This window comes from Capra hircus, chromosome 3, assembly GCF_001704415.2.
Source record: "Capra hircus breed San Clemente chromosome 3, ASM170441v1, whole genome shotgun sequence".
Taxonomy (NCBI): domain Eukaryota; kingdom Metazoa; phylum Chordata; class Mammalia; order Artiodactyla; family Bovidae; genus Capra; species Capra hircus.
In genome coordinates, this window is record NC_030810.1 from 72,254,853 (window position 1) to 72,269,896 (window position 15,044).

At 41.4% G+C, this 15,044-nt stretch overlaps 1 protein-coding gene across 3 annotated transcripts; it reads left to right on the top strand.

Annotated features, from left to right (window-relative positions):
• Window positions 856-11,797, top strand: RWDD3 (RWD domain containing 3). 3 transcript variants are annotated; one of them, XM_005678062.2, is made up of 4 exons: window positions 856-968; window positions 8,479-8,966; window positions 10,927-11,042; window positions 11,141-11,797. In XM_005678062.2, the coding sequence occupies exons 1-4, from the start codon at window positions 884-886 to the stop codon at window positions 11,253-11,255; spliced, it is 804 nt and encodes a 267-aa protein (XP_005678119.1). In that variant the 5' UTR covers window positions 856-883; the 3' UTR covers window positions 11,256-11,797. The 3 variants fall into 3 exon arrangements, with proteins under 3 accessions (XP_005678119.1, XP_017901289.1, XP_005678121.1); XM_018045800.1 differs by having other exon boundaries at window positions 8,479-8,990; window positions 11,141-11,619; XM_005678064.3 differs by having other exon boundaries at window positions 8,479-8,919; window positions 11,141-11,619.

The window sequence follows — 15,044 nt, forward strand, 5'->3', positions numbered from 1 at the left end:
GGTGGCCATTTCCTTCTCCAGGGGATCTTCACCACGCAGGGACTGAACCTGGGTCTCCTGCGTTGGCAGACGGGTTCTTTACCACTGAGCCACCAGGGAACCCTGTGAAGCTAGAGACAAATAGTAACGTTATGACACTGCTCCCAGCACCTGGGTACACAGGTCCCCCGCAAGGGTCCAGGCCACCCCAGTAACATCCTTAGACTGCAGAGCTGGCAGGTCCAACTCTCGCCTTCTGAACCATCGTTAGGAGAAAGAAAAAGAGGAATCCGGTCTTGCTCTAGAGTCTGAGTGCCAGTTACCGCTCAGCATGTGGAGGTTGTTACTGCCCCGGAGGTTTTCCTGTCCCAGATCGCCTGGGTCTCCAGTACCTCCATGAGGGCGGAGAATCTCCTCTGATCTGTTAACTGCAGTGTCTCTAACCCGTAGTTCACTTCTGAGCCAGACAGGGGCTAACCTCTTCTAGTCACTTCCCTGCTTTTTTTTTTTTTTCCTAACCTCCAAGTTCCCTTCAAGGACAAGTCTGGGAGGGAATGGCTAGTGTACAAAGCCCGGACTAAAGTTAGAGAACTTCCGGCTTTGCTAGGCGGCTTCCCTGTGTTAGAAAAGCAGCGGGTGAGCTGCACGGTGGCCTCTGGCAGACACCCTGCCTTGGACCACAGGGCCTTCACCCTTGGAGAAAAGTCCCCCAAACGGCGTGAGTCTTCCGGCTGCAGTTACAGAGCCGGAGCTTGTGGGCGGGGCGTCTAGCGGCATCCAGCCCGCGGAGCCCAGCGGAGACGCGGAGCGCCCCCCGGTGGCAGCCTGGCCGCACTGTTCTGGGACGGCCGGGGCGGCAGCGGCGGCGGAAGGGGCGGTGCTGAGCGTGCGAGGCCGTGCGGCCATGGCGGAGCCGGTGCGGGAGGAGCTCTCGGCCCTGGCAGCGATTTTCTGCGGGCCTGACGAGTGGGAAGTGCTGAGTCTCTCAGGTGACTACTTCCGCGCCGGAGGGACCCGGGCTCCCCACCACCCCGGCTGGGCTCACCGCCCCGAGTGATGGAGTGACAGGCGCCGGGCCTGGGCGTGTGCGGGAGCAGGCGGGAGAGTGCGGCGACGCTTAAAACATGAATAGTGTAGCGCCCCTTCCCGCTGCTCTGCAGTCAGCCGAGAACACAACGCTCAGGCTCCTGCAGCCCGTCGGCCGGTCCCTGCTTCCCGCGCCCCTTCATCCACTGGTCCGTCTCACCCACTACTCTCGCGTCCCCCACTCGCCCATTCCCACCTCCATTCGCTCCCCCCCCATTCCTTGATTTCCCCCCATTCTCCCGTCCCCCGCCCCCCGCCACTCACCTATACATCCCCCTCAGACATACCTCCCCCCGCGCCCGTTTCACCCCCTAATTGGCCTGATCACTCCTCAACTCGCTGAGGGCTACCAGCTGCGCCCTCCTGGACAGCGTCCCCCCAGGCTTTCCCTGGGTGTCCTGAACCTATTCTTCAGATCTCATCTTACAAAGAGGTCTCTCCTGACACCCCTAGTTTATTTATTTATTTTTTTTTTTCTGACACCCCTAGTTTAAAGCCAACTTCCCCATCGGGGCACCCATTGAAGTTTAACTAAATGGGTATTTGGTTGTCTCAAGTTGCAAGAAGGCAGGACCCTGTCTGTTTTGTAATCACAAAACTGCGGGCACCTAGGTCAGTGCCAGGCACGTGGTAGGTATTCATAGTAAATTATTGTTGAATGAATTTTTGAATTCAACCAGCGCTCACTCAGAGCTCTCCCAGTTGGATTGTTTTTCTTCAGCTTTTTTAGTTCGCTTAAAGGTGGTTGTCAATTACAGGCTCTTGGAGCGCATTAATTGTTCCGCTCACATTTGAGTCCCTGAAAACTCAAGGTTTTTCAAAGACACTTTCCCCGGAGCTTACAGTTTAGAACGGTTCTTCTGGGTTTATTTTCCTGATAGCGAACACTTACTCTCTGTATCTGTCTGTAGCTTCTGTTAAGTAAAAAACAAAACTTCAGTTTATGAAAAAGTGCAGTGATGCAGATGATTTTCAGTTTTCTCTTAGCTTTCAAATACACTATGTAAATTTTTTGGCATGAGATCTAAACTTCTGTCATGTTACAGCTGCTATTAAAATCGTCTTTCTGACCATAAATTGATTGACCTTTAAGAAGGGAGTCTAAAATGTCTGGGTGTTGTGAGAAAGCTATCAAGGGTTAGGATCTATTCCTCGTGTCCATGTGACGTGTTATTCACCTGCAGAGGCTTGCCTCCTTTTTACTTTTTTCTCTTGATCACCAGTCTTTACACGTTCATTTAGCACTGTTGTGTTCTGGGCACCGTGAACCAATTTATGTGGTGAAGCTGCTTTCTTTTCAATGCCTAGCCTGTCTTGCAGCTTTCTGAAACAAGTTTAAAATCGTTATGAGAAGATTTACTCCCTGGTAGTGTTTGTTTTGGGGGGGAGGGTCACCCATCTTCTGATAGGATAGCATCTGTTATTCTTTATCACCTTACTTGCTCTCTTCACTACTTTCTTTATTGATAATTACTTCATTATTTCTACTTGAGGCAGGCTATTTGAGGACATCATTAGTTTTCTTTAATTCCTTTATTATGGCTCAACTGGGAATATCCTGGGAAAATGAACCTAGGATTTACCATTACACCTGAAAGAGGATGGAGTAACCGTGGTCTGTATCCTCAGCACATGGCTGAACATAGGACACTGCTGATGGTTCAGAGAAAACTGAAAAAAGTAAGCACAGAAAGAAAGGGAGCAATTTTTTGATACAAAGAACACTGTGGACCCTTTATCTGCTGTTAAATTGAGCATGACTTCAAGCCATGCCTCCTAATTAATTTAATTCAGTGTTCTGGCATCAGTAAGTAATTGAATTATAAAAGAATTCAGTGTAACAACTTAGGACATTTTGTTGCTGAAAGGTTCATTGGAGAATAAAACAATTCAGTGGTTGAAATAGGAATGTTTGATGTTCACAACTGGGAATTAAGGGTACGTAAGAACTGCTTAAATAGACCACAGTAAACATCCAGTGGGCTGCTGGCTACCACTCTCGGGTCACTGTCAGCCTGGATTGGAGGGTATAAGCTTAACACCAGAACATTCTGAATACCATCAGTTCCTTCCTGGCCTTTTCCTCATATAAGCTTCCCTTTGTTGCCCCTGAAATCAGGTTAACATTGGTAGGATTGTGCTTCTGGTAGGAGGTAGCCCGGGAAGGCTCAGGCTGCCAACCCAGGGGTCATATATTAAGGCCATAAGATTGAAGTCTGAATAATTGCATATTTTTGGCTGGACTAATTTGTGCTGAGAATTTCACGGGACTTACATACACTGTGGCCTCTTTGTGATGGCTGTAGTTAGTTCATTGTAAGAGGCATCAGCTGTAGCTTTTTCTTATGGGTGTAAATTCTGAAAGCTCCGACACCTGTCCACTAGGGCATGCCATGGGTAGACCAAGTCAGGGGCATTCTGCTGTTCCCTGTGCAGCGCAGTCAGACAAAGTGCCAGGTTTAATGGGGGTCGCCTGCCATATACCTGATACTTTAAATGCATCTTATTTGATGAGAGGTATTCTGTTTTTTTTTTTCTTTCAAGATTTTTTATTTTTTGCTTATTTTTCAAGAAGTATTTATGCATATATACATAATCTCTTGTATATCTGAGAGAATGGTAGAAGAAGAATGAGCAATTTGAACAACTTTATTCAAAAGAAAGATAGGTAATCTTAAACTGTGATTAAGCAAATGAAATTGGCAAGGAATTATTCTCAGATACTGGGAAAACAGTGACAGAGAATCCTGAAAGACGTTTAAAAGCTGTGTCAGTGAAATTTAAGGTAGGTTAGAACACTAACACTTTTTTTCATGGAAACTAGACAAATCTAGGCTTTCCTGGTGGCTCAGTTGGTAAAGAATCTGCCTGCAGTGTGGGAGACCTAGGTTCGATCCCTGGGTTGAGAAGATCTCCTAGAGGAGGGTATGGTCACCTATTCCAGTATTCTTGCCTGGAGAATCCCCATGGACAGAGGAGCCTGGCAGGCTCCATGGGGTCACAAAGAGTTGGACATGATTGAGTGACTAAGCACAGCACAGACACATCTAAAGAAGGAAACATGGTTAAAAATCTACCAGGCTTGTCATTAGTCCCGATGAGGGGTGCTGTTTATTTTATAGAGAAGATAACAGATGCTCAGGCTGGTTTAGTAACCACTAAGCTCGAGGACTCTTGCAGTGCATCATGCTACTTAATAGAGATGAGTTGCTGCAACCGGAAAACAGTTCTTAGCAAGGATAACACTTGTCCAGAAAAGGAGAGCAAGACGACTACCCAGAGCAAAGAATCAGATGTGGTCCAACTTACGTTCAGAATAGTTACGAAGGGTAATGTGTGTGCTTGGCCTTGTGGATACCTGGGAAGTAGGTGAGACTGGTGATGTTACGAATCTTCATTTTCTTGATGAGGTAATCAGAGGTCACAGAGAGTATATTGCCATAGTCAGTGCTCATTATACATTGAATTGTGTTTCTGGAAAATCATCTTACAGATAAGCATGTTATGAAATGGGAGGGTGTAAGACTCATTATCATATGATATGTTTGCACGGTAGCTTCAGAGTAAATTTGTGTATTCTGCTAACACTGATGTTCAGACTGCATTGGACCTTCCTGCAAAATGAATCATTACTGTCACCCACTGAGCCCTCTAAATCTGCTCAGGCCTGTTCCCTGCTGATTGTTGGTACTGAGGTCACCTCTAAAACCAATTCAGCCTTGAACTTCACTTCTAAAGGAGGGATTGCCACTTTGAGCTTCACTTATTCTTAGTTTGTTTTTTTTTTTTGTAACTACCTTTTAGTGTATATAACAATCCAGCTGCAGCACTGGTGGATGTATACTTGTGGGGAGGCATCCGGAAGCAAGAGGGAAAAAACCCTGTATAATGAAGTAAGAGAGGCTGTTGGGGACTTTTTAGTGGTTTTCTGAACAGTCTTACCCTGAGGACATGTAAATACTGCAAAAAAAAAAGAAAGAAAGAAAGAAAGAAAGTATGGGGAAAGCCAGTTGTATGTGGTATATAAATGATTTCTTCAGTGCAGTTCAGTTGCTCAGTCGTGTCCGACTCTTTGCACTGCAGCACTCCAGGCTTCCCTGTCCATCATCGACTCCTGGAGCTTGCTCAAGCTCCTGTCCTTCCAGTCGGTGATGCCATGATTCAGTGATTGCAATAATGCAGTTATGATGCAATGATTTCTAAGTAGGCTCTAAATGAATCTTGAAGAATTCATCCTCTTAAATTTGTTTAGATTTTCCACTGTCTTCTGTTATTGTATAGCATTTATTGAATTTCTGTTGTGTGTGTGTAGGGTGAATTCTTAAAAATAATGGTATGGAATTTGGGGTTTATTTCAGTTGCTATAGTTTGAATTTCTGTTGTTTGGAGGGTAGTTAGGAGCATAATTTCTTTCATATACTTGTAAGGAAGAATAAGGTTTGAAACCCCTATTTTGGTTATGAAATTGATACACTTATTTTAAGGCATAAAGACTTATTAAAAAAAAATACAAACTAGGGAATAGGTATGTGAACTTTAACCAGAGGCAAGACTTAAATCTTTTGCTAGGATCTTTAGGTGAAATATTCTTGGAATTTATGAAAATCGTAGATTCCTAGGGCAGGCATAAGTTTTCTGTGGCACAGATGTTTATTGAGAATGATGAGTTTGTGAGTTGAACTTAATAACTAGAGTATCTTGGTGCCAGGGAAGGCCAGAGATTAGCAGTAAGATATAGAACACCATTATTTTTCTGTTAATCACTCTGTTTCTAACCTGTTAAATAAACATAAAGTAGATAGGAACAACCTTGTTTTCTTTTTTATGGAAAAATAACCCAAATCAGACTGACAGTATATGTGATTACATGAAAATTTCTGAGGCAAAAAGAGCCAGTTTAATTGCATGTACAAACCAGGGCAGATGAGAAAGGAAGGGTAATGTACATCCTTCTAGAGTTTTAGGGAGAAAATGAGTTTTTAAAAGAATGTACAATTTTACTGCTGCGTTAAATATCAACAGTATTGGGGGTATGTTATTGGGATTTTCATTTTCTTACAGAGATAGCATCATTTTGTGTAATTTCAGTTTGCAACTCCTGTGTGTGTGTGTGTGTGTGTGTGTGTGTGTGTGTGTGTGTGTGAAAGGAGTCACAGAGAAAACCAAGTAGGAAGGTTGTTAGTCCTTTCCAATTCTTGATAGAATTAAAGTAGTTTTCCTTCTAAGCATAACTAATAATTTCACAATTTCCAAAGCTAAAGTCAGGATTTTCTCTTATTAATTTTCTATTTGCTGACTTGTTGTTTAGTTGCTAAGTTGTGTTCAACTCTTTTGTAACCCCATGGATTGTAGCCTGCCAGGCTCCTCTGTCTATGGAATTCTCCAGGCAACAATAATTGACGTAGAGAACAGACTTACGGACATGGGGATGGGCGAGGGGGTGTGGGGAGGAAGGAGAGGGTAGGATGTATGGAGAGAGTAACATGGAAACTTACGTTACCATATGTAAGATAGATAGCCAATGGGAATTTGCTGTATGTCTCAGGGAACTCAATCCGGGGCTTTGTAACAACCTAGAGGGGTGGGATGGGGAAAAAGTGGGAGAGAGGTTAAAGAGGGAGGGGACATATGTATACTTAAGGCTGATGCATGTTGATGTTTGTCAGAAATCAGCACAATTCTGTAAATCAATTATCCTTCAATTAAAAAAAAAGTATTTTCAATAGATGAATTAAAAAAAAAGAATACTTGAGTCAGTTGCCATTTAGTCCTCCAAAGGATCTTCCCAACCCAGGGATCGAACCCTAGTCACTTATGTTTCCTGTGACTATTTGTTAAATGATGAATGAAGAGCTTTAAAAATTATATCTCCCCCTTGAGAGGGAAAGTGGACCCTCTAGATGATTTCTGGAAGGCTTATTTAGTCTAGTGGTTACACGTTGTCTGTTGGTCTATTTATAATACCCATTTTACCAAGTGAAATGTAATGATCTTACTGACATCCAGGGAGCCTACTTTAATAGTAAAAAATTTTTTTTTAAAAAAAGGAGAAGTAACAGGATAGAAGAAAGAAAGATTTTGAGAATCTGGTGATGGGTTTTAGGGGAATGCACTAAGTTGTTTGGAAAACTTTGCTTTATGTGGCCACATTTTTCTTACGTAATACAAATTTAAGTTATATCATTTTAATATCATCCTTATAATGGTTACTGCCTGAGTTTTGGGGTAGTGTCCTAAAACAGTTGTGATTTGCCTCTGATGCTGAAGATTCTACTAAAGAAAAACCTTGTGTAACAGATGTGTTTGGTCCCATATAAATCAATGTCTATAACCATGGCTTCTGAATAAATGGAATCAGATGGCTAGAGAGCTATTTTAATGTTCTGTTCAGTTCTTTAAAATGGGGATACATTCAGGTTTCCATTGTTTAGGCTGTTGAGCAGCAATCCAGGTATGAAAATGAGAATGATCTGACTGCCTGTCTTGTGAAGGAGAATGAAACAAGGGCTGTGGAGACAGAAGTAGCGTAGACGAAGGCAAGTTAACTTCAAAGAGCCTCCTCGGCACCCGGTTCTGTTCTACTCTTCTCTTCTGATCTGTGTGCTTCTGCCCCCTGCAGAATGAATCAGCCTGATGTTTTATCAACTTGCGAGAAGTGGGGTGAAGTGGTGTGGAACACATCAGAGGGGTGAAGTGGAGCAAATCTGAAAGAGAGCAGAGCGTTTCATCTTGTATCCTGTGTGTACTTTCCCATTTCCCCCTCCTCATGGAGCCAGAGAACGGCTGAACTGATGGCTGCCCCATTTTAGTTCCTCTCGCTGCCTTCATGTTACACTGATAATAATACATTTGAAGTGAGAAAGAGCGGGTCCAGGCTGTTAGTGTGTATGCATAGTCGTGGTGTTCTCTGCACCCTTACAACCACCACACGGGATCCAGTATTTGCTTCTGCTCGGACTCACTGCAACATGATTTTCATTGGATTTAGTGTATAGCTTTTAAGCTAATTGCTGATTTTATAAATACACGACACTATTTCTTTGAAGGTTCATGTGAGTTTATTAGGAATTTCCAGAATTAGCAACTAAGTCTGGGTAGGAAAAAAAAAATCATATAAGGAGAAACCTTTCTGGTGACCTTAATGAAAAGAGGATAATAGCAATTGTAAATGCCGGTGAAATCCTGGGTGCTGGTTGGGCATAATTCTATGAATGTATATATGTGTGTGTATATATATGTCTGAAAGAAAACACCTGTACATAATGGCTTTCTTAGTGTGATGTGTCTCTTCATAAAATAACTTAGTTTTCACATGAAAAATAAATTGACATCTGAAACCAAAATTTTCTCTTGTTAGTGTTCCATTCAAATTGAATTAGGTACAACTAATCATTATTTTTGGATGCTTTCCAGAGACAGACGGGGCTATGTTCAGAATTCTCACGAAAGCCGAAGGATTTACAGATACGGATATACCCTTGCAGTTGGTATTCCACTTACCGCTCAGTTACCCGTCCTGCCTACCTGGTATTGTGGTGAACTCCAAGCACTTGACCAGGGCCCAGTGTGAAATCGTGAAGGAGAAGTTACTGGAGCAAGCAGAGACCCTTTTGTCAGAACCTATGGTTCATGAGCTGGTTCTCTGGATTCAACAAAACCTCAGGCACATCCTCGAGCACCCAGAAGCAGGAAGTGGTGGTGAAAAGTGCTCTTCTGCAGCGAGCATGACTGTGGATGATGGGTTGTGGATGACTCTTTTGCATTTAGATCACATGAGAGCGAAGGCTAAATATGTCAGAACTGTGGAGAAGTGGGCTTCTGATTTAAGGCTGACAGGAAGACTGATGTTCATGGGTAAAATCATACTGATTTTACTGCAGGGAGACAGAAATGACATCAAGGTGCCAAAACGTTTGATGTGGAATGTAAATTTGGCTATGTTCTGCTAAAATGGTGTTTTATAAGAATGGGACAGATGAATCATTGAGCTGTTTCTGTGTGCGCTCTTACCATGTTAATAGATCTGTATTTTCTTTTTTAAAGACTATCTGTAACTTCTAATTACAAGTGCAGAATTGTAAAGCTTGAAGAATAAGTAGAAGATTATGTTTTAAAAATCATGCCACTTAATGAAAGTGATAGGTTATTAAAAAAGAACTCTCTATGGTACCCAAATGTTTGTTTCTGTAATTAGCTTTGAGCCTAAACTTTATAAATTTGGACTAATTTTGTGCCTGTTTATATTTCTTGCCTTGGTTAAGCACACAGCAATGTATGTATTTGTGGGTAAGCCTGCAAAATTTTAACTTGGCAGTTAAAGATACATTCTGAAGCTTGAATTTGGTATCTGTAGTATCCGGAAAGAGGACCTGGTCCCTCTTAACCAGGATTTAGTGTGAGTGGAAGTAGAATCATTAGGGCTGTCAGCTTGTCATCTCCTCCCTAACTTTTGCTTTCCACTTGACTTGTCTCAGCAGCTGCTTTCAAAATCATCATCTTCTTCAGATTTTTCAAGTTCTCATTCTATAAACATCTAACCTGCTTTATGTGGGACCAGACAAGGAAAATTGCTTATTATATGTTAAATCTTGAAAGAGCTACAAATCACTTTATGCTTTCAAGTGGGTTGGGTCAAGGATAATTACAGTGGAATTTATTTAAAACAGATTTATCTTTCATAACTTATTGTCTTAAAGATTTATAGGGTTACTAAAATTTGTAGGATTACATAGCTTTTCATGATGGGATCTTAACACAAAACTTGATAATTGATAATGTCAGTTAACCAGAGTAGTGCTAGGTTATAGTGTATAGGTACAACACAGTTTTAGATTTAATACAGATCTTGGGTTGGGGTCTGACCAAGGAATGACATATTTTTTAAGGTGATGTATAGTATATCTTGGAGAAGGAAAAGGCAACCTATTCCAGTATTCTTGACTGGAGAATTCCTTGGACAGAGGATCCTGGCAGGCTACAGTCCATGGGGTTGCAAAGAGTCAGACATGACTGAGCGAATATCACTCACTCCTAGCATATCTATAAAGCTGGACTCTTGGGTAAAATACTGGCTGACTGAATGAATGCTCATAATTTCTTTGCTCATATTTCCCCAAAGGGGTCAGATGTTCTTTAAGCCAGCTCAGGCATATTAGGCTAAGTGCAGCTGTTTTGCAGATATTTTTACTCTGATTGGATCCATCAATTAATGAATATATATTTAATCATATGGCTAGACCAGAGAACTTTTAAAAATAGTTCTTTCCTTTTTATTAACTTTCCCTAAAATGCCATTTAATGTAAATATCTCTTAAATTTTTTAAGATTGTTTATCAGGATTGAGAATTACAGGTACATATTTATGGATTCCATCAATTTGGAAAGTTTGGTGCTGTGTGCCTATTAACTTCACTCTGACCTTGAAGTAGTAATAGTACTGTAATAATGACAGCAGCTGGTGCTGTATTAAGTGCTGTTGTGCCAGGCATTCCTCTAAGAGCAACATATTAGCTCATTTAACCATCACAGCTTCCCTATAAGGTAGCTGTTAAGAGCAAGCATTTTATGGAGTAGGTTATTGAGGCACAGAGGATTTAGGTAACTAACCCCAGAATCAGCTCTAGTAGGCTGATTAGTCTAGATTTAAGCCTGTGTAGTTGGATTAAAACCTTCTTTTCTCCAGCATTCACCAGAATGTTACGCTCCCAAGTACATAAAAACAGTATAACTCTCTTACTGCTTGATTCAGAAAGCGAGTACTCTGTCAGCATGCAAACAGGCCAGCAGATTATTTCTCCTTTAAAAGTGAGACTTTGAGATTCAGAGTAAGATATGTATTTAACATACTGTTCTATCATTTAGGAGTACCTGATTCTTCAGAAAACCTGCAAAGTGGATGTGGACTCAAGTGGAAAGAAATGCAAAGAGAAAATGATGAGTGTACTGTTTGAAACAAAAGTACAGGCAGAACACAAAAGGTATAATTTAGTACTATTGCAGATGGAAAAGCAACTGAATCGATAATTATACTCTGACAAATTTAGGCATATTCATGAGTTTCTCTTGTATAATGCAGGTTTCTGGCATTTGAAGTCAAAGAGTATTCATCGTTGGATGAGTTACAAAAGGAATTTGAAACTACAGGACTTAAGAAGCTTTTCTCTGAATTTGTACTTAGGCTGGTAAAATGAAGTTGAGGACAGGAATCTTTTAGTGAAACTACAGTGTTTTTCTTTTTTTTTTTCCATTGGATTTTGAGAGTGGCTAATTTAAACTCATAAGGGGACAATTTTAGAGTTTCTCTGAAGTGGAATGACAGACACCATCATAACTTCAGGACAAAAGCCAATTCTGCTTATGGAATATTAAACAGTAAAAATACCCATGTATTCTAATTTTGCCAGTAGAAGCTGAGTTCAATAGATGGAATGTTATTTCAGAGATAAATATAAAAAGATGATGGTAAATGAGCCCTTGTGTTTATACAGAGGATTTGTTTGGAACTGTGCAATTTTCTGGCTAATTTTCTTGTAATTAAATGAATTTTTAAAAAGAGATTTGTTTTCATGTTTACTTTCTTCATGTTTACATTTTTAGCATTTGATAATGATTTTCCCTCATTCAGCTTATTATGTCTAATGTTTTAAGTTGAATGTTAAGAAAAATATAACACTGATTTCTTTGTGGAATTGAATAAATGGTTAGTTTAAATACAAACCAAAGAAGTTCTATAGAACTTGATTTACTATTGCTTTCTTTGGGGTCCCAGAATAGCATGGTGCTTACTAGTTATAGGACTGAAGAGTCAATTTAAAAGAAAATTCTTTTTTGAAAAATTTACAGTCTAGTTTTACAAGGGAAGAAATGTTTTACACAAAATGAACTTGACTTACCAGAGGGAGGAAATTATATGGAGATATTTTTAATTTCTGATGGAAAATTTAGTAAAGTCTGATAATCTCAAAATGTATTTGATATAAGGAGAGCAGGAATAAAATAAAAGCTTGTGTTAAAATCGGTTCCAAAAGTATAGACAGGCATTTATGTTTAAGGAAGGATATTTGTGTTCATGAATCCACCTGTGCTTTGAAATAAGGGGCCAAGTGATGGAAGAAAACTCTCTCACTGTAATCTGCAGTGATGTCATGATAAGTTATAACTGATGGGAGGGGTAAATAAGGAGACGCGGCGGCCCGCCCAGTAGTGCTTCCTGAGCATGCTGCTCTGACTATGGCAGTCCAATCTGATGGTCTCATTTTCAGATACCCTTGTAATTAAATTAGACCTACCTGTTGATCATTCTGCGGGGCTGCTTTAATGAGGGGATTTTTGGTTCATTTTATCTCATTCTAGGGTGTTGGTGATGGTTTTCCTGGGTACCTGGTAAATGTAGCTAGGTTGTTCTGTGGGAGGTTAGTATTCTCAGAGTTCAGAAGCTGCTAGGAGTCTCTTCCCACCGCTGCACTATTGGAGGGTGTTGTAGTCGATGCTAGATCTGCTCCAATGGTACTGCCTGGACCAGAGCTAAGATTACTGACAGGTGCTGTCTGTGGTCTGTTGGAGTTCGGAGTCACTCTACCGCCGTTTCCCCTGAAACCACTGCCAACAAATATCACGGTGCTGGGACCTGTGCTACCACTGACTTCTCAGCAGTGCTTCCTATTGGCCAAACTTGACAGGACTCCAGTTGTCAAAAAGGAGTCTGGGAAATGTAGTCTGAATACCCTAGCCCCAGGAGAACAGAGCAGAATATAGGAGGGTGGGTGTGTCCGTGTGGAGTGAGGGAGAGGGAGCTGAGTGCCTGTGGCAAGTAGGTTCCATCAGTTACTGCGCGTGCGTGCTCAGTCGTGTCTGACTCTGTGACCCCGTGGACTGCAGCCCACCAGGCTTCTCTGTCCGTGGGATTCTCCAGGCAAGAGTACTGGAGTGGGCAGCCATTTCTTCCTCCAGGGCATCTTCCCAACCCAGGGATGGAACCTGTGTCTCCTGGGTTGGCAGGTGGATTCTTTACCACTGAGCCACCTGGGAAGCGCCTACTGTTATTCTTAGAGGTGTTAGTTATTCTGGTTGAATCACCTGGATGATCAAGTGTACTACCACCAACATTTTTTATATAACTTGATAGGGAAAGGGGGAAGAAAAAATAGTTAATATACACAAAAATATACAGAACAAACAATAAAGTAGATTTGCTTAAGTACTTGTTTCTAAAATAAAAATTAAAAAAAAAAGTACTTGTTTCTATAAGGGCAGGAAGTTGTAGTTGATATTTATAACCTCTTCCTCTACTCCATTGTTTTGGTTTTTTTGCTCCTGGCCAGCATGCTAGCTGGTCGAGGCTCTTTACCTAGTAAGGTAGCTGAATCTTAATTCTGATAGGTCTGAGTCCTTAGGAGTTGGTTGTGTATTAACTTTTACTGTTAAATAAGAGAACATTAAGAGGCAACCCAGATAATCCCCTGGGCTCTTGACATAGTTCATACTGACCCCACTGTGTGGCAGTAGACCAATTTCCCTTAATAATATGGATCAACCACCCCAGCCCTTATAGGGACCTCTTTTTTTGCCCATTTATAGGGATGGGAGTAAAAAATTCTGTGAGTGGATTATTAAACATAATAGAAAAATCCGTCCTAGTTTTTATTCCATAATTCCTCAAACTCTGTATTCTGGCAATGGGAGAAATAACATCATATTAATATGTCTCAGTAGGTCATTATATTACTTTATCAATCCAGCCACTTCTGGGTGATTTGGTACATGGGAATTCCTATGAATTTCATAGTAGTGAGCCCTTTCTGAAATGAATTTCTCATTTAGAATTTATGTTTTGAGAGAGAACCATGTTGGTAAGATTATGGTTGGTAGTCTTACAGCAAGAGTCTTAGGATTCATATCCAGAATAAATATTTTCATGACAGTTGCTGGCCCTTCCACCAGAGAAGGAATCCAATGTGATTAACTAGTGACCAGATGGCTGGGGTCTCTCAGGACTGGCCTCTGTTCTTAGCAGGTTAGGTACTTGGCAGTGACAATAGTAAGATTAGTATTGGTGAGAAGAATTTCGTGTTGCTGAGTCCATGTATGGCGTTTCCCTGGTAGCTCAGCTGGTCAAGAATCCTGCAATGCAGGAGACCCTGATTTGATTCCTGGATCGGGAAGATCCCCTGGAGAAGGAATAGGCTCCCTACTCTAGTATTCTTGGGCTTCTCTGGTGGCTCAGATGGTTAAGAATTTGCCTGCAATGTGTGAGACTTGGATTCGATCCCTGGATTGATAACCTCTATTCCTGCTGCCATAGTTACTTGGTACATGAGCCCACTGAGCAAGCACTGGTATGCTAGCGAAAGAGGATGACTGACATCCAGAGGATGAGTCATCCTGTCCACTTAATCAAGGAGGATGTTCACCACAGCGGTTGCCCTATGAACATCACATGGGACAAATTTTACTACTAGCCTCAAATTTTCTCCTCATCCTTAGAGGTCCATTCACATACTCCCTCCCCAGATTTCCTTGGCATTAGCCTTCTGATCTTATTCTTTCAAATTCCCTGACTACCTGACCAATCCATTAGCCCCTTGCCCATGAAACACTGTAGATCTACACCTGTGGACATCTCTTTCCCTAGAAGTACTGTTGAAAATTCTGCCCACTGAGATTTCTCTTCACCACCTTTCAAACACACTAGATTGCAGTGGTAATTTCTGAAGCATATTGTGATGGAAAGAACCATCCTCGGAGTTTTTTCCTCCTCACTAAATAAACTATAGATATCACTATGACAGCCTAGGTGTGGACTGAGGAAGAAACAGCTGTGCAGGAGTAGTCACTACAACATCTGAGCCACTTGAGCGTGCAGTTTATTTGTGCCTTCAGACCTGCTTAAGCCTGGTCTTGTACACATCACTTCATTTGTACATGCCAAAGAATTGATGAGTTTGAACTGTGGTGTTGGAGAAGACTCTTGAGTGTCCCTT